General features: G+C 36.6%; 1 protein-coding gene across 1 annotated transcript; it reads left to right on the top strand.

Moving 5' to 3' along the window:
- Positions 1 to 5823: 5823 nt before the first annotated feature.
- On the top strand, positions 5824 to 7022 carry AGTR2 (angiotensin II receptor type 2). The gene has a single exon (XM_059679635.1). The coding sequence runs from the start codon at positions 5824 to 5826 to the stop codon at positions 6910 to 6912; it is 1089 nt and encodes a 362-aa protein (XP_059535618.1). The 3' UTR covers positions 6913 to 7022.
- Positions 7023 to 22459: the final 15437 nt, after the last annotated feature.

The raw sequence follows: 22459 nt of genomic DNA, 5'->3' as shown, positions 1-22459 counted from the left end.
GGTTATATAGCATTGAGATGCTATTTGGTAAAACTAGGGTGCCTCCTGTGAGATCCTGGTCTAAATATGATGCTCAGGCCTGCAGATGCCTTTGGAGCAGAACGAAATTGGAACTCTTCCCTCTCCTTATATTCTTGGGACCAGATTCAGCTGGAAGCAACTGGTCTCAGGAATGTACTGAGTCAGGCATCCACTTATTTCACTGCATGGATTCAACCTTGTTAACTGATTTAATAGTCCTCTGGGTCACTCTGTATGTGAAGACTAGGCAGCCAGTCAATTTGATGTACTCATAGTGGCCATCTTAGCAAAGTTTTAGGCTGGTTTGTACAAAACAGTTAATCTGATTGTTAGCTTTGAATAGAGGACCTTATTTTTTTTCTCATTTGTTTTCAACCTGATGTTCCTGTTCTCATGATAGTGGAAACTAATGACAGGCACAAAAAGAATCTGCAAAGATGTATTAATAATGGGCAGTCTTCTTAATTATCCTCTTTTCAGGGATCCCAGGTTTGGAAAAGTCCAGTGGCAATTAAAATAAGGGTTCCCTATGGGTAAGCAAATTGAAGAAACATTGGTATTAAGTGTGTGCACGTGTGTATGTTCAAGTTGGGAAAAGTGGAAATTCTATCGGTTTGGGTAGGTACTCAGAGAGGTGGCTGGGGTGGGGGAAAAATAAAATGTGAAAAATTTAAACTAGCCTAGCTGGTTTTTCTTAGTGGATAGCGCGTCGGCCGGCTGACTGAAGGATCCCGGGTTTGATTCATGTCAAGGGCACATACCTAGGTTGCAATCTTGATGCTGGTTCCCGTCGGGGTGCGTGCGGGAGGCAAACAGTCGACATGGATGTTTCTCTCTCTCTCTGTATCTTCCCTCTCTTCCACTCTCTTTAAAAATCAGTGGGAAAAAATATCCTTGGATGAGAATTAACAGAGAGAGAGAGAGAGAGAGAGAGAGAGAGAGAGAGAGAGAGAGAGAAGAGAAACTTAAACTAAAAGGAAGGCCCACATATATTTAAGTCTTCCATGATCTGCACCTGACCTTTATAACCAGGGCATGTATATTCAGACTTTTGCATTTAATAATTCCTTTTCTCCTTTAAAGCCTCATCTGTGTTTGTGAGTGGGAGTAAGAGAGACAAATAAGGTCTTTTTCTGAACTGTATATCCTTCTAGAGAGGTGAAATTCCTCTAAAGAATGTCTTTTTAAAAAAACCTGTTCTTTTAAACTACTAGTATACTCTTATGTAATCTCTCAATACACAATAGGTATTCACCAAAAAGCCTTAATTTAGTGTGAGTTACCTTAATTTAGTGTGTTTAATTCTGCTAGCCAAGTTACACTTGCCCTGAAGAGCTGCATAATTTATTCAAATGACCCGAGGCTTTTTAAAGTCAATCTTCCAGCAGAAAAATTATCCCCTGCCCCCAGGAAAGTGAATTTTTTTGTGTTGTACTGTTTCCCATGACTGACATTTATTTGACTCTCAAGTGTATTTACATTGTTGGATTAATTTAGAGTTCTTTGCTGAATCAATAACATGCTGTATTTCTTGCTTCAAGTGGTGTCAATATTATTGTTATTCTCCCCCTTTTTACTTTTTTTCTTTAATTCCCTGCAGTTACAACATTTTTCTTTGACTTGTGAAGTCTTTTACTCCTAAAATTATGAAGAAACAGAGTAAATGCCCTTTTTAATCTTCTGGGAAATGTGTGCCTCTTTAAACTTCATTTACGTCACAACTTACTGTAATGAAGGACAAAAGCCCTAGACAAGGTCCCCTGCTCCTCGGGGGTGTTCAAGGCTAGGTCTCCCAGAGGCGAACCTGCAGTTTTTTTCTCACAAGTTTATAGCTCACCTCCTGACTGTTTCTTTGCAAGGGGCATGAGAGGGGGCTAGAAATAGAGCAGGGTGGGAATCTGACCCATGCTGACCACTCAGGAGGCTCTGGCCTGGAAAATTCCCTTGTATGTGTCAAAAACAAACATTTGAAAAGGAGGGAGAGACCAGGCTTAAACAAAGAGTGAAACTAGTTCCCATTTCAACAATTTTGCCTGTAATCATATGTGTCTGTCTGTTCATTTGTCTCCCAAGTCCATTTCCCACCAATTGGACAGAGCCTCCACTTGAATCTGTCCAGAGCATATGAAAAAAAAATTTTGAGTTTTAATAAAATGGTGTGTATGCATATTAGGGGCATTTTTTCAATATTCAAACTCAGTCTACCAAAAAAACCCAAAACACACCGCACAGAAATGGTGTGCCGCTAACCTTTGAATCTACTATATTTTTCAGGCAGTGGTGACCACTTCTTACTGGTGCCATCTGCCTGTGTACAGCAGGATTGACTTCAATGTTAATGCAGAAACAGAAATGTCAAAAGCATTTGTTTTGTCTCACGTCATTTGTAATTTTATTTTCTGTCACCTGCCCTCTCTTCTTCATTGCTTCCCTTCTGCTGAATTGCTTAAGTCCCCAGATACTTCCTCAGAGCCTCCCAGCAAGTGAACACAGGCTCACTATTACTGCTACCAGACAGATGTGATCCATACAAATAACTGGAATCCTTATATCCAGTTAAGTGTCATGGCTTCTCTGGTTTTCTCTACTCACTGTAATAAACTATCTAGTCACTCATTTTGTCTCTCTATGGTCTTCATTTTGTGAATAAATTTAAGAAGAATATCTTCCTGCCCTAGCTGGTTTGGCTCAGTGGATAGAGCGTTGGCCTGTGGACCAAGGGTCCCAGGTTCGATTCTGGTCAAGGGCACATACCCGGGGTTGCAGGCTCGATCCCAAGTAGGGGGCATGCAGGAGGCAGCCAATCAATGATTCTCTCTCATCATTGATGTTTCTATTTCTCCCTCGCTCTTCCTCTCTGAAATCAATAAAAATATATTTAAAAAAGAAAAATATCTCCCACATAACAATCCTTCAAGTTCGTTCCCCCTATTTAGTGTTTTTTAACAGTTAGTGAATGGCCAACAGTCACTTTCTGTAAATGTTGTAGGTTTTCTTTTTCCCAGGATAGTAGGTGAGTTTAAAGGACCAGCTAGTACTCCCTCCTGTAGTATGGAGGTTAAGAACATGGCCTCTGGCATTAGATGATCTCGGTTTAAATTCAAATGTCCTCATTTAATAGTTATGTGACCACATAAAAGTTAAACTCTGTGAGTCTTAGTTTCCTGATTTGTAAAATGGAGTTAATATTAATAGCTTATAATGGCACCTACCGCGTGGTAGGCACGGGTTTAAGCACTTTAAATACATTAGCTTGTTTAATTTTCCTAACTCTATGATGTAGGTAATTAACATCATCCCCATTTCTCAGATGAGAAAGCTGAGACACAAAAGACGGAAAGTAACTTGGCCAAAGTCATAGAAGTAGTAAGTGGTATAGCTGAGCTTGTGAAACCAGGCAGTTGGATCCAAGGTCATTTACATACCAGCATGCTATATTGCCTCTCTATTAAATTACTGAGCATAAAGCATCTAGCACAGTGTTTGGCACATTGTTTGTCAACTAGTATTATCACTACCATCACCTTTTCTTTCTTTCTTCCTTTTGTTACTCTTGCTTCTATTGGGCTGATCTTGTAAGGTTGATCACTGCAGCGCCCACAAGAAGAGATAACAATTCCATCTAGGCTGCAGTTGCTGCCTTTCTCCTTCTTCACCTTGTGTGCTTTGTATTTAAACCGCAAATATGACAGAGACCTATGAACGGGAGCACCAAATGTTAATACCTCTTTTCCAAAACATGAAAATGATATCCCTCCTATCACCCCCGCTGAAGCAACAAGCCAAGAGAAATTGTTTAAAGCAAGGGAGAAATTTTAGAAATTCTAGACTTCAAGTCACATTGCTACTGTTCTTTAATAAACAAGGGTAAAGATTTTTAAAAGTAATGAAGGTTACAAAGAACATTGGGGGACAGTGACACTGCTACTAGAATAAATTCCCTAGTCTCCACTCCTTAATGCATTTTAGAATGCCAGTATCAGGGAAGAAGAGAAAATTCTACAAATAATTATATTCTTCTTTTCAAGTAAGTCACTGACTTCAAAATTCTCTAACACATTTGTGGAAACTTCATTTTTTTTGTTTGAGATTTATTTGAATGAGCTGTTATGATTGGAGACAGTGAGAATTTCAGATTAATGTTTTGCAGCCAAAAAAAAAAAAAGCTCTGGAAAGCTGGCAAGTGTTCATAAGTCAGCCCTAGAATTATGTAGGTTGAAGGCTCCCAGTGGACAGACCGAACATATAAGAAGGAAACCAGAGATCTGGTGCTATTACTTCCCTGAGTCTAAGGGAACGAGTAAGCACAGAATTAAAAGCATTCTTCAGCCTGAAGTTTTAAGGTAGGTCTGCACAATTTCTGTATACTGCACTTGAAAAATAGAACATACATTAAACAAAAATATTTTTTATGGATGAACTGTACTTTTTCCTCTGTATTTTAACACTGTATTTGCAAAACTCTTAAATTATTTAACTGCTGTTTCTCTTACAGGAGTGCACTGAAGAACTAGACAAGCTGGTTTATGATAAATAAGTTTAAAACTCCAACAACCAGTAAGTCTTCAAGTGGGTTTTTAAATATTCTTTTATGTTAATTTATTAGGTCAAGATTATGAGAGAATTAGTTTTAGATAAAAATGAGAACTTTGCTGTTTATTATGAGATTCTTTGGTGATGACATTTTTCATAGAGTACTTTATTTTTATGTATGTTCAAACTATGTAAAATAATAGTCTTTCCTTTACTTTGTTTACCTTCAGCTAATTTTCTTTTGTTTTAGAATAATGTTGCTTTTAAAACAAGCACAATAGAATCACAAAAACCGAAACATTGGTAATAACATTTGAGAGCCATGTAGCAATGTTACTACTTAGTTGTGTTAAACTTGAAAAGATACCAAAAGAAAAATGATATAATTATATATGATTAATCTTTGATGTTTGACTCTTACTTCATTGAGCAATCAAAACGATGTCTACTTGACCCCAAACTATTTGGCTATTTAAAAATTAGATTAAATTTAAATAGATCTAAAGTCAGTCTCTATTAAAATGTGAATAGGGGACTTTTAGAAATATGCATGTGTTCTATAAGTTTCTTTTATTTATATTATTATTGTGAAAAAAATGGAAAAGTAGAACTAAATGAATTATTTTTTAATTAGCAAAAACCAACCATAATCCCCCATCCCAATATGTTCCTTTTGCATATTCTCTTTCAATCTTTTGTGCACTTACTTATTTTTTCCAGAGCTTATGTTACTTATATTTTCCATAGCTGTAATGATTTGTATATAATTAGTTACTTGAATAAGGCATTTTTCTATGCAATCGCAGACAACAGTGTGTTTTCTAGAAAGTATATGTAGACTGAAATATGTGCTCACGTGCTTTTGAAATATTAACTTTTCTTATTCTTGATTCCTTCTTGTTTGTTTTATGCATTTCCTATCCTGGCTAATCTTTTGGAATATTAATTTTCATTAAACCTTTTGAAAATATGATAGAAAGGATGAGAAAAATGTAGTTTTGTTCGGAATTTTCAGTCCCTGATGCTGCAATGTCTTAACTTGTTGGTACTGGTGAAAAAAAAATCTTTTTTTTCCAAGAAGTAAAGTCCAATCTTATTTTATGTCATGGTTCTGTTTCCTAATGTTTTTTATGATCACCCACCTTTTTTTGCTTTTAACAAACATTCAAAATGCTAATGACTCAATGTCCTAAATTCTGTAGATGTTCTAAAGGTTTTTTTTAATTTTCACAGAAGGTGGTAAAAATTAAGAGCTGCTGACATTTCAACATGAAAGGCAACTTCACCCCTGCCACCATCAACAAAAACGTCACCAGCAGTCTGGACTTCGGACTTGGGAACATCTCTGGCAATGACTCTACCTTTAACTGCTCACATAAGCCATCAGATAAGCATTTAGATGCGATTCCTGTTCTCTACTACATTATTTTTGTGATTGGATTTCTTGTCAATACTATTGTGGTTACATTGTTCTGTTGTCAAAAGGGCCCTAAAAAGGTTTCCAGCATTTACATCTTTAACCTGGCTGTGGCTGACTTACTGCTTTTGGCCACTCTTCCTCTCTGGGCGTCCTATTATTCTTACAGATATGACTGGCTCTTTGGGCCTGTGATGTGCAAAGTTTTTGGTTCTTTTCTGACCCTGAACATGTTTGCTAGCATTTTTTTTATCACCTGCATGAGTGTTGATAGGTACCAATCTGTCATCTACCCCTTTCTGTCTCAAAGAAGAAACCCCTGGCAAGCATCTTATATAGTTCCCCTTGTTTGGTGTATGGCCTGTCTGTCCTCATTGCCAACATTTTATTTTCGCGATGTCAGAACCGTTGAGTATTTAGGAGTGAATGCTTGTGTTATGGCTTTCCCTCCTGAGAAGTATGCCCAATGGTCTGCTGGGATTGCCTTAATGAAAAATATCCTTGGTTTTATTATCCCTTTAATATTCATAGCAACATGCTATTTTGGAATCAGAAAACACTTACTGAAGACCAATAGCTATGGGAAGAACAGAATAACACGTGACCAAGTCCTGAAGATGGCAGCTGCTGTTGTCCTGGCGTTCATTATTTGCTGGCTTCCCTTCCATGTTCTGACCTTCCTGGATGCTCTGGCCTGGATGGGCGTCATTACTAGCTGCGAAGTTATAGCAGTCATTGACCTGGCACTTCCTTTTGCCATCCTCCTGGGATTCACCAACAGCTGCGTTAATCCCTTTTTGTATTGTTTTGTCGGAAACCGGTTCCAACAGAAGCTCCGCCGTGTGTTTAGGGTTCCAATTACTTGGCTCCAAGGCAAGAGAGAGAGTGTGTCATGCCGAAAGAGCAGTTCCCTTAGAGAAATGGAGACCTTTGTGTCTTAAACATGAGAAAGGAATACAGGTCATGGCTATTTGGTTTGAGGTCCCCTTGAATTCTCTTTAAATGGCCTTCGTAAAATTAGTTTCCCCCCTTAATGTCATCTTTCACTGTTCTAGAATAGGAAACTATCCATTTTATCCTCCAGTGACAGTCAGAAATTGCCCCCTCACCCCTTTTATCTGGTCTATTAATACAAGACTGTCATTGGGCAGATATCCATAACCTAGAAGTAACTTGGAATTTATCTCAAATTATAATTAATAACAGACTGTGAATGAGAATTTGGGGGTTCAGATTTCTCCTTGACCAATGCTGAAGTTTTTTTTTTTTTTTTAAATATGTTTTTATTGATTTCAGAAAGGAAGGAAGAGGGAGAGAGAGATAGAAACATCAATGATGAGAGAGAATCATTAATTGGCTGCCTCCTGCATGCCCCCTACTAGGGATCAAGCCCGCAACCCAGGCATGTTCGATTCCTTGACTAAGATCGAACCCAGGACCCTTCAGTCTGTAGGCTGGTGCTCTACCCACTGAGCCAAACAGGCTAGGGCTGCTGAAATTTTATTGAATCAGTTTTTATATCTGTTTTCACCAGGCTTTCCTTTTCAACCAAGGTTAGTCTTTTAACTCATTGCATTATTTACAAGAAGACTTCATGCTATGAGAGAGACACTATACTTCTTAATGAAGTATACTGCAACAGACTGGTACTGAATTATTCGGGCTCCAGGCATATACTTTCTACTTTAAAAAATAGTAAAAATAATAATCCTTTTACATTTCACTTGAGCATAGATTTTTTTAAAATATATTTTATTGATTTTTTACAGAGAGGAAGGGAGAGAGATAGAGAGTTAGAAACATTGATGAGCGAGAAACATCGATCAGCTGCCTCCTGCACATCTCCCACTGGGAGATGTGCCCGCAACCCAGGTACATGCCCTTGACCGGAATCGAACCTGGGACCTTTCAGTCCACAGGCCGACGCTCTATCCACTGAGCCAAACCGGTTTCGGCGAGCATAGATTTTTATTTCATATAGCTACATATTTAGTAGGGCTAGGAATATAGATTAGATCATATGTACTCCTACATTTTAGCTTATTTTTACAGTTATGGAAAGTAAGATATATAGTAACATAGATTTTTAAGTGTTCACTAGACTCTGAATAAACACTTTTTAAAATTTTATATCCATTTGAACTATTGTTTGAAGGTTTCTATGTTTTCTGATAATTTCTTCTAAACAATAACTAAACACTGTGTAGTGTTTTAAAACATAAAAGGTCACTTTTTACATCCTTGACCTTTTAGATGTGGTGCTTTGATATATAGGAAGTTGACTTGACTTTTATTATTGATGTTTTGGTTCTGGGTTGCTTCTCAAAATATCTGGGTGACTTCTTTATATCTTTAACTTGTAATAAATAAAGCCTTACCTGGCACAGGAAAAGGTAGTGTCAGAATAGAATTTTGAGACCCAGGGAGGACCAAGAGATCCAGCAAATGACAACTTTGTTGTCATGCAAAATTTCTACCTGTCAGGGCAGTGCAATGTGGCTTTAAAAACATAGGGTACTTTTAACCTGTACCTATGAATACTGTTTGTTCCAGTATTTATGGGATTCTGTGGAACTTTTTTAAACCAATTGCTCATTCATAGATGTCCTTCTTAACATTATTAGAACTCCTAAATTAGAGAACTACCTGAAACTGACTGAGATATCTAGAGTTTACTTAGAATATGAATCCTACTTTTAGAAGTTAGAGATTTCATTCTTCACCAGCCCATATGTATACATATTACATCAGGTTATCTAGGATCTTCCTAGACCAATGCTGACCTCTGAGGTAGAAATAAAGTTTCAGAGGCATAGTGTCTCTGCCAGGTTCCAGGGCTACAGATAAAAAAATCCTCTCGCTCCACTTTCTGGGAAACTCTTAATTTCATGTAATCTGCTATTATCAATAAAAAATAGCTAAATGTATAACCAACTATGACTTCATATTTTAATTAATTTTGTAAAACTTAGCATATAAATAAAATCTTTAATTGGAAGATCATGTGTGTTTACTTTTTTATTTTATGACCTCCAGGTATAGATTCTTATATTCTCTTGTATCTATATCCTCTTTATAATTTCCACTGATACTTCTTCGTTTCAGCCCCTACCCCTGACTTCTTGCCATAATCTTCTAGTCTCCCTCTCTCAGGGAGAGGGAGAGAGAGAGACAGAAACATCAATGATGAGAGAGAATCATTGATTGGCTGCCCCCAGGAATTGAGCCCACAACCTGGGCATGTGCCCTGACCAGGAATTGAACCCTGACCTCCTGGTTCATAAGTCGATGCTCAACCATTGAGCCACACTGGCTGGCCTTGAAATTCTTTGGGAATGAGAGACTTCTTTTCAAAATTATGATTGGTATGTATTTCTTATTAAAAATCAATACTCTCTCATTGAAAAAATTATATAGATAAAAATTAGCCATTGAGACAATCATTGTTAGCAGTATGGGGTAAGATTATTATATAAATACAAATATAGACACAGATTATATGTATATTCTCTTAATTTTTTATCTCTTTATCCATATCCACATTTCTTTCTCTTTTTATCTATTATCTATAAGATACATTCTTCATTACCCTATGGTGCATTTCATTTTTAGGTTAAATTTTAAAACACTTTTATGAGGTATAATTGACATATAACATTCTATTAGTTTCAGGTATACAATGTAATGATTTGATATTTGTATACCCTGTGAAATGTCACCAGAATAAGTCTATTTACACACACAAATTCACAAAAAATTTATTTTGTGATGAAAACTTGTAAGAGTTATTATCATGGCAATTTTCAAATATGCACTACAATATTATTGACTATAGTCACCCTTACTATACATCAATTACATCAATATACACCATTACATCTCAAGGACATTTTATAACTGGTATTTTGTACCTCTTGACCCCTTGACCCATTTTGCCCATCCCCCAAACCAACCTCCCAGTACCCCTGCAACCACCATTCTGTTCTCTGTATGTATGAGTTTTGTTTTGTTCTTTAGATTCCACATATAAGTAAGATAGACAATATTTGTCTTTCTCTGTCAGACTTATTTTACTTAGCATAATACCCTCAAGGTCTAATCCATGTTGTCACAAACATTTCTTTTGATATTCAAAATATTTTATCTCTAAAAAGAAATATTTTATCTCTAAACTTCCATCTGGTTTACTAGGAAAATTTCTGTCTTCCCTTGTTGAATCCTCCTTTCTTATGATAAGTCCCAAATTCTCATGGCTTTAAGCAATCCAAGAGATTTCACTTGGTTGTTGCTGTCCAGTGGTGGAAAGATTGGAAAATCTGATAAGACCACTGACCCATTTTCTGCAGCTGCTGTTGCTACATTATCAGTTGGTCTACATGAGAACATATGGTTCACTTATCTGTTCAGATTCCTGTCCACTTTAAGGAGTTTCTAAGTGTGCAAGCCACCTGATAAGGGTGTAAGAGAAAAAAAAAAAGGAACCCTCTTATTCCAGTGTTACACTCATCTATATCTAATGCATGCTACATTAGACCAGATCACAAACACATTTTATTTGTTTAGTATCTCCATGGAGCCAGGAGGATCATCAGAGAGTCAGCAGGAGAAATGTGCCATACCAGGAACCAGTGCTCTCCTTTCTTAAATGAAGCTGTCCTATAAGCTAGAGTCACATTTCAAATTCCTTCTCAATAAAAATGAGTATCCCTGGTTGGGGAAGGGAGTGGTTAGTAGGGCTGATGTTGCTTCTTGATTAGTAAGTCTCATCTCAATGCATAAGATATACTGTAATAACTTTGAACTTCTAGAAAAAGAATCTAATTCATGATTCCCTTCCTTTCAGAAGGCCCCTTTACCAATTGCCTCCTCCCCCTCAAACCCCAACCTCAATATACCAATATGTATGGGATATACATATTGGCATAGCTCCATTTGCCTGAAAAGTTGGGACCACCAGACCATTGTCAAACTGCCAAATTTCCCATTATATTTTTCTCTCTGAATAATGGATTTCTATATACTCTACATTTGTTATCACTGAAATGATAATTTCATAACAAAAAAATATTCCAGTGTTTTTTTCCTGTTTTAGAAACTTGAAATATTTGCGGATAGCAGTTAGAAATGATCTTACTGGGTATGCTAGTATCTATTGTTATGGACTGAACTGTGTCTCCCCCAAATTTATATGCTGAAACCCTAACCTCAAATGTGATTGTATTTGGAGAAGGGCTTTTAAGAATTAAGGTTACATGAGGTAATAAGGATGGAGTCCTAATCTGATAGGACTGGTGGCCTTATGAGAAGATGAAAAGAACTCTCTCTCTCTCTCCACATGCCCGCATTGAGGAAAGGTCATGTGAGCACACAGTGGAAAGAATGCAAGAAAGAGAATTTGCATCAGAATTCAACTATGCTGGCACCCTGATCTTGTACTTCCAGCTTCCACAACTATAAGAAAATTAACTTGTGTTGTTTAAGCCACCAAGTCTATTGTATTTTTTATGGCAGTCCCAGAGGACTGATACAGATTTTAGTACCAAGAATGGTTCTAGAGCAGCCGTTCTCAACCTGTGGGTCGCGACCCCTTTTGCGACCCTTTCAGAGGGGTTGCCTAAGACCATCCTGCATATCAGATATTTACATTACAATTCATAACAGTAGCAACATTACAGTTATGAAGTAGCAACGAAAATAATTTTATGGTTGGGTCACAACATGAGGAACTGTATTTAAAGGGCCAGAAGGTTGAGAACCACTGTTCTAGAGAAACAGAATTTTAAAGATGAGTTTTCTGAATTGGTTCTGGGGTTTCTAGAACTGGATCTCTAATCAAGGTAGTCTTAAAGATGGTAGTGACTCAATTTATAGTAGTAAAGAGAGTACTGATAGTTCATGACATGATCTAGAAATGCATATATACAAATATCATTATTGGATATTTCTAATCAACCATTTATAAGAAGCAAAGAGCCAGGTAGTTGTGTATAGTTATGCAATGCAAAATGATCTTTCAGTCAATGCCAAACTATGTATACAATAGTGGTTCCATAAGACATAATTAAGCTGAAAAATTCCTATCATCTAGTGATATAGCCATCATAATATTGTAGTACAAAGCATCACTCACAGCTATTAATATAGTATAAAGATATAAAGAAATATTTTTTACAGCTGTGCAATGTTTGTGTTTTAAATTCAGTGTTATAACAAAAGAGTAGAAATGTTAAAAAATTAAAAAGGTTATCTCTGTATGACTTATATCACTTGGCATAATACCCTCTAGGATCATCCATGTTGCCACAAATGGCAAGATTTCATTCTCTTTTCCTGGTGAATAATATTACATTATCTATCTATCTATCTATCTATCTATCTATCTATCTATCCACATCTCCTTTATCCATTAATCTATTAATAGACACCTAGATTGATTCCATATTTTGGGTGTTGTAAATAATGCTACAGTGAACATAGGGGTGCATATATCTTTTCATATTAGTGGTTTCATTTTATTTGGATAAATACTCCAAAGTAGAATTACTGGGCTGCATGGTAGTTTTATTTTTATTTTTTGAGGGACCTTTATACTGCTTCCATAGTGGCTGCACCAATTTGCAATCCCACCAACAATGCTCGTGAGTTTCTTTTTCTCTACATCCTCACCAACACATGCTATTTGTTGACTTTTTGGTAATAGCTATTCTGGGAGGTGTGAGATGATATCATGTTCTGTTATTTTTTAAAATTACAGTTTATATTCAATATTATTTTGTATTCACTTCAGGTGTATAGCATAGTGGTTCGACAAACATATACTTTACAAAATGTTCCCCCACCCCCTGATATTTCCAGTACCTACCTGGCACCATACACAGTTATTACAATATTATTGACTATATTTCCTATGCTATACTTCACATTCCCCTGACTGTTTTGTAACTACCAATCTTTTCTGCTCAATCTCTTCATCCTTTTCACCCAGTCTCTCAACCCTCTTTTTCTCTGGTAACCCTCAGTCTGTTCTCTGTATCTATGAGTCTGTTTTGGTTTTCTTTGCTCATTTATATTGTTCTTTAAATTCGACATATAAGTGAAATCCGATGGTATTTATCTTTCTCTGGCTGACTTATTTCACTTAGCATAATAGTCTGTAAGTCTATCCATGTTATTGCAAATGGTAATATTTCATTCTCTTTTATGGCTGAGTAATATTCCATTGTATATATGTACCACCACTTTTTTATGAACTCATCTATTGATGAGCATTTAGGTTGCTTCCATATCTTAGCTATCTATATAAAAACCCTGGGTGGAACACCCATTACAACCAAGGCTCAATGAACTGGAAGGAAGTCAGTCGTGCAGTGGTCGCCTTGGCAACAGCTATGCCCTCCCTGAGCTATTTCCTGGGAGGGCAAGGTTTGAGTCAGGGACCGGCCCTCAGAGCATGGAGGCACTGAGTCCTGGGTCGTCTTGGCAGTGGCTACACCCTCCCTGAGTTGTTTCCCGCGAGGGCGAGGTTTGAGGCAGGAAATGGCCCTCGGAGCGAGGAGGCTAAATACTTCATCACAAGGGAAATTAGTCAAGCACGCTGAAAGTGTTTTCACTCTTAATGTGATGTACAGGGAGATATTAGAATAAGTTTAATCACTTTATCAGTCATTGTTTGCATCACTGTTGTTTTTATATCATGTTTTTGTTGTTTCCATATCATGTTTTTGTTGTTTTTATATTATGCCTCTGTTGTTGTTATATTCTTTTGTTACTGTATATTTATTGATAAATTTATAAATTATTTTCATATACATTTTACTAATTTCCTTTCATCGCTCACACTTCTATTATAGAGAAAGGGCAAATAACAATATTAAAATATTTCCTCTAATTAATCCCCTTTTAATGTGCACAAATTTCGTGCACTGGGCCACTAGTTATAAATACTACTGCAGTGAACATAGGGTTGCATATATTCTGTCAAATGAGTGTTTTATATTTCTTCAGAGGAATCCCCAGAAGTGGAATCACTGGGTCATAATGCAGATCCATTTTTAATTTTTTGAGGACCCTCCATACTATTTTCCAAAGTAGTTGTACCAGTCTGCATTCTCAACAGCAGTGCGTGAGGATTCCTTTTTCTCCTCAGCAACACTTATTTTTTGTTGATTTATTGATGATAGCTATTCTTACAGGTGTGAGGTGATATCTCATTGTGGTTTTAATTTGCATGTACAATATAAACAATGATAAAAAAATGAAATGCCTAAGCATAAATTTAAGAAGACTATTGCATGAACTCTATAAGGCAACTTTAAAATATTGATGACAATAGCCCTGACCAGTTTGGCTCAGTGGATAGAGCTTCGGCCTGTGGACTGAAAGGTCCCAGGTTCGATTCTGGCAAAGGGCATGTACCTTGGTTGCGGGCACATCCCCAGTAGGAGGTGTGCAGGAGGCGGCTGATCAATGTTTCTCTCTCATTGATGTTTCTAACTCTCTATCCTTCCCTTCCTCTCTGTAAAAAATCAATAAAAATATATATAAAAAATAAAATATTGATGACAACAAAAGAATAATTATTGAATAAATGGAAAGGCATCCCCTGTGTTTGGATAAAAGGCACCATGTTATTGATGTAATTCCTCCATAATTTAATTATTCCTTTAATATGTTCTAATGAAAACACCAACATCATGGTGACATAAGTAAGATGGGAGAATAAGAATTCTTGCACTTGATGCATCACAGAGACATCAAGTTAAAAACAATGTATGAACCAAAATACCTTTATGAGAACTGCAGAACCACTTAAGAAATTGTAGTACCCCAGGCCAGTGCAAAGTTGAAACAGCCATATTAAAATAGCCAAGAAGAGTAACTTCATGTTACCATAATTGACACTCCTCTTAGTTGGCATAGTTCAGCTTGGTTTCTGGTTCCTCTCTCAGAGGAGGGAGCAGAGGAAGAGAAGACTTGGAATGTTTGTTCAACATTCTGACTTTTTTGAGAAATACCTGAGGGACTGGTTTCTTTCTCATGTGACTTAGAGCTCTAACAGAACAGGCTTAGTTTGGATGCCAGGGGCTGCTAAAAGCAAGGGAGAGTGGAGGCAATTTGTTGTAGCACTAGAGGGACTTTAGAGACGCAGGCTAAGACTGAGTTTGGCTTGGTGCCATCAGGAGCAGGTACCCAACTGTGGCTTCTTCCATGGGAAAGATGAAAAAGAATCAACTGTGTATCTGATGTTCTAGCATTTTTGAGAGCTACCAGAGGGACTGGTAGCTCTTTTGAAGCACTGATGGGGAGCTGGAATAAATCCTATCCCTGGGGGCCACGAATAACCAAGAAGAGTGGTGTGACTTGCTGCTGTAGCAGCAGAACCAAAGACAGACACTAGAGAGAGCATAAGCTCCTTAAAAAAACACCTAAAAAACAAACGAACAAAACAAAACAGAAACAACCAGCAAAATTCTCTAATTAGAAAATTGCATACACAATCCCAGATAATTTAATTCCTTCCAACAAAGATGTCAGAGGCCACTGAATTTCTAGCCAGGCTAATTGGTGAAAGTTTTCCCCATTATGAGGCCAGTACATAAAAAACTGGTAGAAGTGGCTATTTCTTCAAATGCATAAAACTCAGTAAAAAATTATAAGGCATATGAATAAACCAGGAAACAAGGTCCAATCACTTGCATAAAATAAATCTCTAGAAACCAACCACAAAGAAATGGAGACCTATGAATGACCTGACAAAGAATTCAAAATAATTGTCTTAAGCTGAATGACCTACAAGAGAACACAGATAAACAACTAAAAAATCAGTAAACAGCACCTGATTAAATTGAGAATATGAACAAAGAGATAGAAAGTATTAAAAAGAACCAAACAGAAAGTCTGTAGCAGAGTAATATAAAAAAGAACTGAAGCCCAGCCAGCATGGCTCAGTGGTTGAGCATCTGCATATGAATCAGGAGGTCACAGTTCGATTCCATGTCAGGGCATATGCCCAGGTTGCAGAGGCTGGATCCCCAGTGTGGGGTGTGCAGGATGCAGCTGATCAATGATTCTCTTTCATCATTGATGTTTCTATCTCTCTCTCCCTCTCTCTTCCTCTCTGAAATAAATAAAAATATATTTTTTTAAAAGGAACTGAAAAATTTACTATTGGAGTTCAACAGCAGACTTGATCATGGAGAAGAATCAGTGACTTTGAAGAGAAGTCACTTAAAATTATCAAGTTAGAAGAGTAAAAAGGAAAAGAATGAATGAAAGTTAAGAAATCCCAAGGGACTTTCAGGGCACCATAGGCAGGTAGAATGCTAGCTACCATTGGAGGGTCGTAGTGACTCAAAGAGAATATGAATGGTGCTTCTGGGTTATAGGGAATGCTATAATTCTTGATCTGGGGGCTAGTTACATGGGTGTGTTTAGTTTGTTAAAAATTATTGGGGTGTATACTTATGATATATGCATTTTCTGGAAATGTATTACACTTTAATATCCTGTTAAAAATGAAGGGGAGCCCGACTGGCATAGCTCAGTGGTTGAATGTCAACCTATAAACCAGGAGGTCATGGTTCAATTTCTAGTCAGGGCACATGCCTGGGTTTCGGTGTCAGTCCACGGTGTGGGGTGTGCAGGAGGCAGCCAATCAATGATTCTCTCTCATCACTGCTGTTTCTATCTCTCTCCCTCTCCCTTCCTCTCTGAAATTAATAAACACATACTTTTAAAAAATTTAGTGGAAACCTGTTCAAATAATATTATTATGAAAAATATTTAATTATAAAACAATTTTAGTATGATGACTTAAAAATAAGACGGATATCTTGTATTTACATACTGTATATCTATGTCAGTGGTCAGCAAACTGAGGCTCACGAACCACATGTGGCTCTTTGGCCCCTTGAGTGTGGCTCTTCCACAAAATACCATGTGTGGGCGTGCACGTACAGTGCACTTGAAACTTTGTGGCCCATGCGCAGAAGTTGTTTTTCGGCCTGGTAGAGTCTATTTTGAAGAAGTACTGTTGATATTTGGCTCTGTTGACTAATGAGTTTGCTGACCACTGATCTATGTAAAGTAAGGGAAAAATCTAGCTGTATCTATGCTTAAATATTATTTCATTCATTTGTTAAGGTATTCAAAAGATATTGATGGAACAAATGTTTAAGTACCAGGCACTGTTTTAGGTACTTGGGACACATTAACAAAACAAAACAGAAAAAAAAAATCCTGTCTGTAGATCTTATTTTGTAGTGGGGAAAAGGTGAATTTGGAAGATTGGTGATTCATGTGTATGTTTTCCCTCTATCCCTCCCTTCACGTTGGATTTTTACATTTAAGTACACTCATAATTATGTATTACTATTAAATTAAAATGTAAACATTTATACAGATGGAGATAATTATCAAATTAATCTTTTGAGGTGAGAAGAGAACAGACAAATGAATGTGCTTAATGTGTTAAAAACTTTCAAAAAAAATCAGAGCACTACTTATATCTCTGGGGAGAAAAAAAAGACAATGAGTGATGATCAGTGCTCCAAGAGTGTCATAGTAATAACTTCTAAGTCTCTGTGAGGGTTTTTATATTTTTACCAGAAATAAAAAATATTTTTAATAATAATAATGAATTCCTGTTAAGTGTCCCAGGATTACACAAATCTATTTGTACCTGGAGACTTTATAAGAAATTACTTGGCTTTCCAGAGCAATTGTAATTTATTGTTAAATTCCAGAGGCACAATTTTTAAATCTGAAAAGTATTTTTACATGCATAAGATAATTTTTTAAAACATATGGTTAGTACTAGTTCCAAGACCACTGAAAAAGATTAATATCCCAATACTTTAAAATAGGCCATTCCAAAGGGGAAAATGAATAATGCAAAAAATAGTTTTAAAAAGGATGAACATCATCCAGGCCAGTTTGTTTAGTGGTTAGAGCATTGGCTCATGGACTGAAGGGTCATGGGTTTGATTCCCAATCAAGGGCAAGTACCTAGGTTGCAGGTTTGATCCCTGGCTCCGGCTGGGGCACATGCAGCAACCAATCCATATCTCTCTCACATCAATGTTTCTCTCTCTCTCTCTCTTCCCCTCCCTCCTTTCCATGCTCTCTGAAAAAACAATGGAAAAAAATCCTCTGGTGAAGATTAACCAAAAATAAATAAATAAATGGAATAAAAAAACAAAAAATAAAATAATTATTTTTAAGTGTCCTATTGCAAAGATTATAATAATATCATATAATACTGATAGAGTTTTGGGGAACCAGGTACTTTACTATGCTTCTGGTAGGATTATAAATTGCAACACATTTTATGAATAATACTGAGTAATATAAAAATGTTACAATTATAATACTTTTTAATAAAAAATTTCAATCTTACAAATTTACCTGAACAATGTAATTTGTCTAATTTCTGAAGGTTGCATACACTTTGTTCAGCACAATGTTGTTATTAAACGTAAAAAACTAAAAACAACTTGAATAAAATAACAAAAATAAGCAAAATGAATCATTATCTATTGATATGATATTATAAAGGTTTAAAATTGCAAATATAGACATTTATTGACACAAATATTCACAAAGGAAGTTATGTGAAAAAAGGTTACAAAATAAAATATCATACTGTTCCATTATTGCAGAGAAAATTATTTTGTGTTCACATAGGACAAATAATTTAAAAATATTTACCAAAGTTAAAAAATAAGTAGCACGCTCCCTGCTACTTCCCTTTCTACATTAATGGCACACATAAGTAGTGAAACTGTCCATACAAGCCTAGGTATGGTCTCAGAAACCTTGTCAATGCCATCTTCAGTGTAGTTATTATAAAGCAAGCAAAATTGGCAATGGAAATGAAATATTTTGACGTCCTTTACATACATCAAAATATTAATAATGGAGGGTAATATTTTGGGATTTAAACTTTTCCTGTTTTATTTTCTAATGCTATTTCATGAATCTGTATAACTGATCTATTTTTAAAATAAAATTTAAGTTTAAGTTTGTTCTCTTGAAAAGTAACCAAGCAGAGAAAATTCTCTCCTCCATGACAAAATGAGAACAGTGACAAAAGTTCTCAGAATCAACTTTTTCAGACCTCTGGAAATTAACCAAATGTTTGGACCATTCTGTAGTGTGTTTATTTTTTTAATGGCTGAACAGTGAGCCTTGTGCCATAATAACCTGCCCTATATTTATGCCCCTCTCCTAATCGCAATGCTAGATGTGAAATTCAAAAGCCCACAATCCTGGTGAAAACTAAGAGCCTAATAGCATCCATTGGAAGAATCAGAATGAGGTTGGATCTCTTTCAAAACCCCCTTTTCAGCAAATTGCTATTATTTGACTTGTCTGGCAGTTCCCTGGATAACCCCAGTTCAAAGGCTTATCTTTACTTGACCCGATTGAGAGCTAACCCAATGTGGAAAGCCTTTTCCTCAAGGGTGATGCTGAAACCAATTACAGGGAAGTAATTAACTTTGCAGCTGCCTGAGGTCGTGGATAACAGTCGAAGCAAACAATAGACAAACCATAAAGTTTAGAAAGAAAAGCTGGGGAATGAGGTCCACAGGGGCTTTGAAAAGCTCTGACACATCCTGGAAATTTAGAATGCTATGTGCATGCCCAAGGCTGTGCACAGCTGTGCACATGCTCCGGAAAGATTTGAGAAGGCACTAAGCTTTCAACTCTGGCTGATCTTGAGGTTCTGCACACTCAGGAAATGAAAGCTAAAGCAGAACTGGAAATTGCCCGAGTGTTGATGTTATTCCACAAGATGCACACAGAGCTCCTGGCTAAGATTGGAAGACTTATTGGTCCAAGTGCTTAATGAAATCTTGTTCCAATCATTAGCTGACCACTGAGCTAACCAAGCAGAGACACAGAATACAGACTTTACAAAATTAGTTCAGAATGTCCATAAATAAGTAACACAACACCACCACCAAATAGCAACAACAAACCCTGTAGGGGGATCTATATAAGAAACCACAACAAATTTCAATTTTTGATATGATACAATGTTCTCCAATCACAATGAAGTGAAATTAGAACTTAATGATAGAAGGACATTTGGGAAGTTCACAAATATGTGGAAATTAAACACCACATTTATAAGTAACCAGTGGGTCATAGTAGAAATCACAAGGGAAATTAGAAATTACCTTGGGGTGAATGAAAAATTAAACACACTATACCCCAACCTATGAGATTTAGCTAAAACAGTGCTTGGAGGAAAATTGATCTCACATCAATAACCTAAGCTTCACCTTTAGAAACTAACAAAAAGAAAAACAAACTAAATTTAAAATAGAGGAAAACATATGAATGAAAATAAAATAAAAAGTAAAAGAGAGAAAATAAAAGAAAGTAAAACTTGATTGGAAAATCAACAATATTAACATAACTTTAGTTAGAATGAACAACAACAACAAAAAATAGAAGTACTCCAATTACTAAAATCAGGAATGAAAAAGGGAATATTCCTATTCACCTTTCAGAAATAAAAAAGATAACAAGGGCGCACTAAACAATCATATGTCAACAAATTAGATAACTTTGATGAAATGGACATTTTCTTAGACACAACTATTAAAACTACATCAAGAAAAAAGAAAATGTATATAAACTTTTAGCAAATAAAATAATTGAATCAGCAATCAAATATTTCTCAGGAAGAAAATCCCAGGACCAGATGGATTTGCTGGCAATTCCTACCAAATGTTTAAGGAAGGATTAAGACCAATCCTTCACAAACTTTTCTAAAAATAGAAAAATATGGAATATGTGCCAACTCATTCTATAAGTCCAGTTTTACCAAGATCACAAAATCACATGTAATCTAAAGACCAATATTCCTTATGAATATGGACACAAATGTCTTCAACAATATATAGTACTAGCAAACTGAATCCAGAAACATATAAGGATTACATATATTATATATGCTATATAATTATATTTAACAGAAGTACATATTATGCAGTTGTATATGTATTACATTGCATGAGGCTTATCTACTTATATAAAAACCATGGGTGGTGTTCATCACATCCAGAAGAACTGCCGAGACCAAGTGGAAGGAAGTCAGTCCTGCAGGGGTTGTCTTGGCTTAGGCTGCGCCCTCCCCCAAGCTGTTTCCCAGAGCTGTTTCCTGTAAGGGCGGGGTTTGAGGCAGGAACCCACCCTGGGAGTGTGGAGGCAGATCTTTCTAAAGTGTGCCCTGCGCCAGCACAGCCAGGGGTGAACCTGAGTGGGGGCAGCTGAAAGGCTTAGAAAAGACAGACAAGAGAATGAAAGCCAGGTCTCGGTGGAACGCTGCGTCTCTGAGAGACAGCGACCATGCCCACAGCCATGCCTTTAGTTTATAGCAGATGCTACGAGGCAAAGTAAGGGCGTGATGAAGGTGTTTACAACATTCTCCTGGGTTTCAATCCTACTCAGCTACATGTACCTGAACTCTATCAAGCCTACATCACTCAGGCATGTGAGGCCACGTGTTCTGACCATAGGTTCAAGCTTACAACTACAGCTGTTGGCTATAATTGTGCTGGGAGGGCCCTGGCCTCCAAATTGGGACTTGCACATGGCAATGAGAGGACTGTGCCCTCTCCTCAGTCCAAGGCTTGAACCTGTCCAAAACACTGTAGCGGCTCCCCACAATAAAGTTTTAATTCTGTTTCTTTGTAACTAATGGTGTGGCCACATGCCATAACAAAGAAACAATTTCCGGAGGATGAGGCCCAGGAATCAGGATTTTTAAAAGATTCCCAGGTTATTCTAATGTGCAGCCAAGGTTGAGAACCATTGTTATAGATAATATTAAAAATATATCTAAAAAAATATATATCTAAACATGCAATTCTTTGTCCAAAAAATGAGCATGTTCAAAAATTAAATGAAGAAAATTTGGATATACTCAATGGAGATTTTCACACATATTTGAGTGATGATTCCATTGATTCCACAGTTGATGCTGAAAAGGAAAATTTTCCCATCAAATTTCTTAATAGCATTACTCCTTCGGGAATGCCATGTCATAAATTAAAATTGAAAATGGGTGCAATCATGCTATTGAGAAATCTCAATATTAAATGGGGTCTTTGTAATGGTACCAGATTTATTATCAAAAGATTATGACCTAACATTATTGAAGCTGAAGTATTAACAGGATCTGCAGAGGGAGAGGCTGTTCTGATTCTAAGAATTAATTTGTTCCCATCTGACACTGGCCTCCCATTTAAATTGATTCGACGACAGTTTCCTGTGATGCCAGCATTTGTGATGGCTATTAATAAATCACAAGGACAAACTCTAGACAGAGAAGGCATATTCCTACCTGAACCCGTTTTTGCACATGGTCAGTTATATGTTGCTTTCTCTCGAGTTTGAAGAAATTCTAAGTACTTCATCACAAGGGAAATTAGTCAAGCACTCTGAAAGTGTTTTCACTCTTAATGTGGTGTACAG

This window comes from Myotis daubentonii, chromosome X (assembly GCF_963259705.1).
Source record: "Myotis daubentonii chromosome X, mMyoDau2.1, whole genome shotgun sequence".
Taxonomy (NCBI): Eukaryota; Metazoa; Chordata; class Mammalia; order Chiroptera; family Vespertilionidae; genus Myotis; species Myotis daubentonii.
The sequence above is the reverse complement of the archived record's forward strand: the minus strand, read 5'-3'. Positions and strand labels throughout refer to the sequence as shown.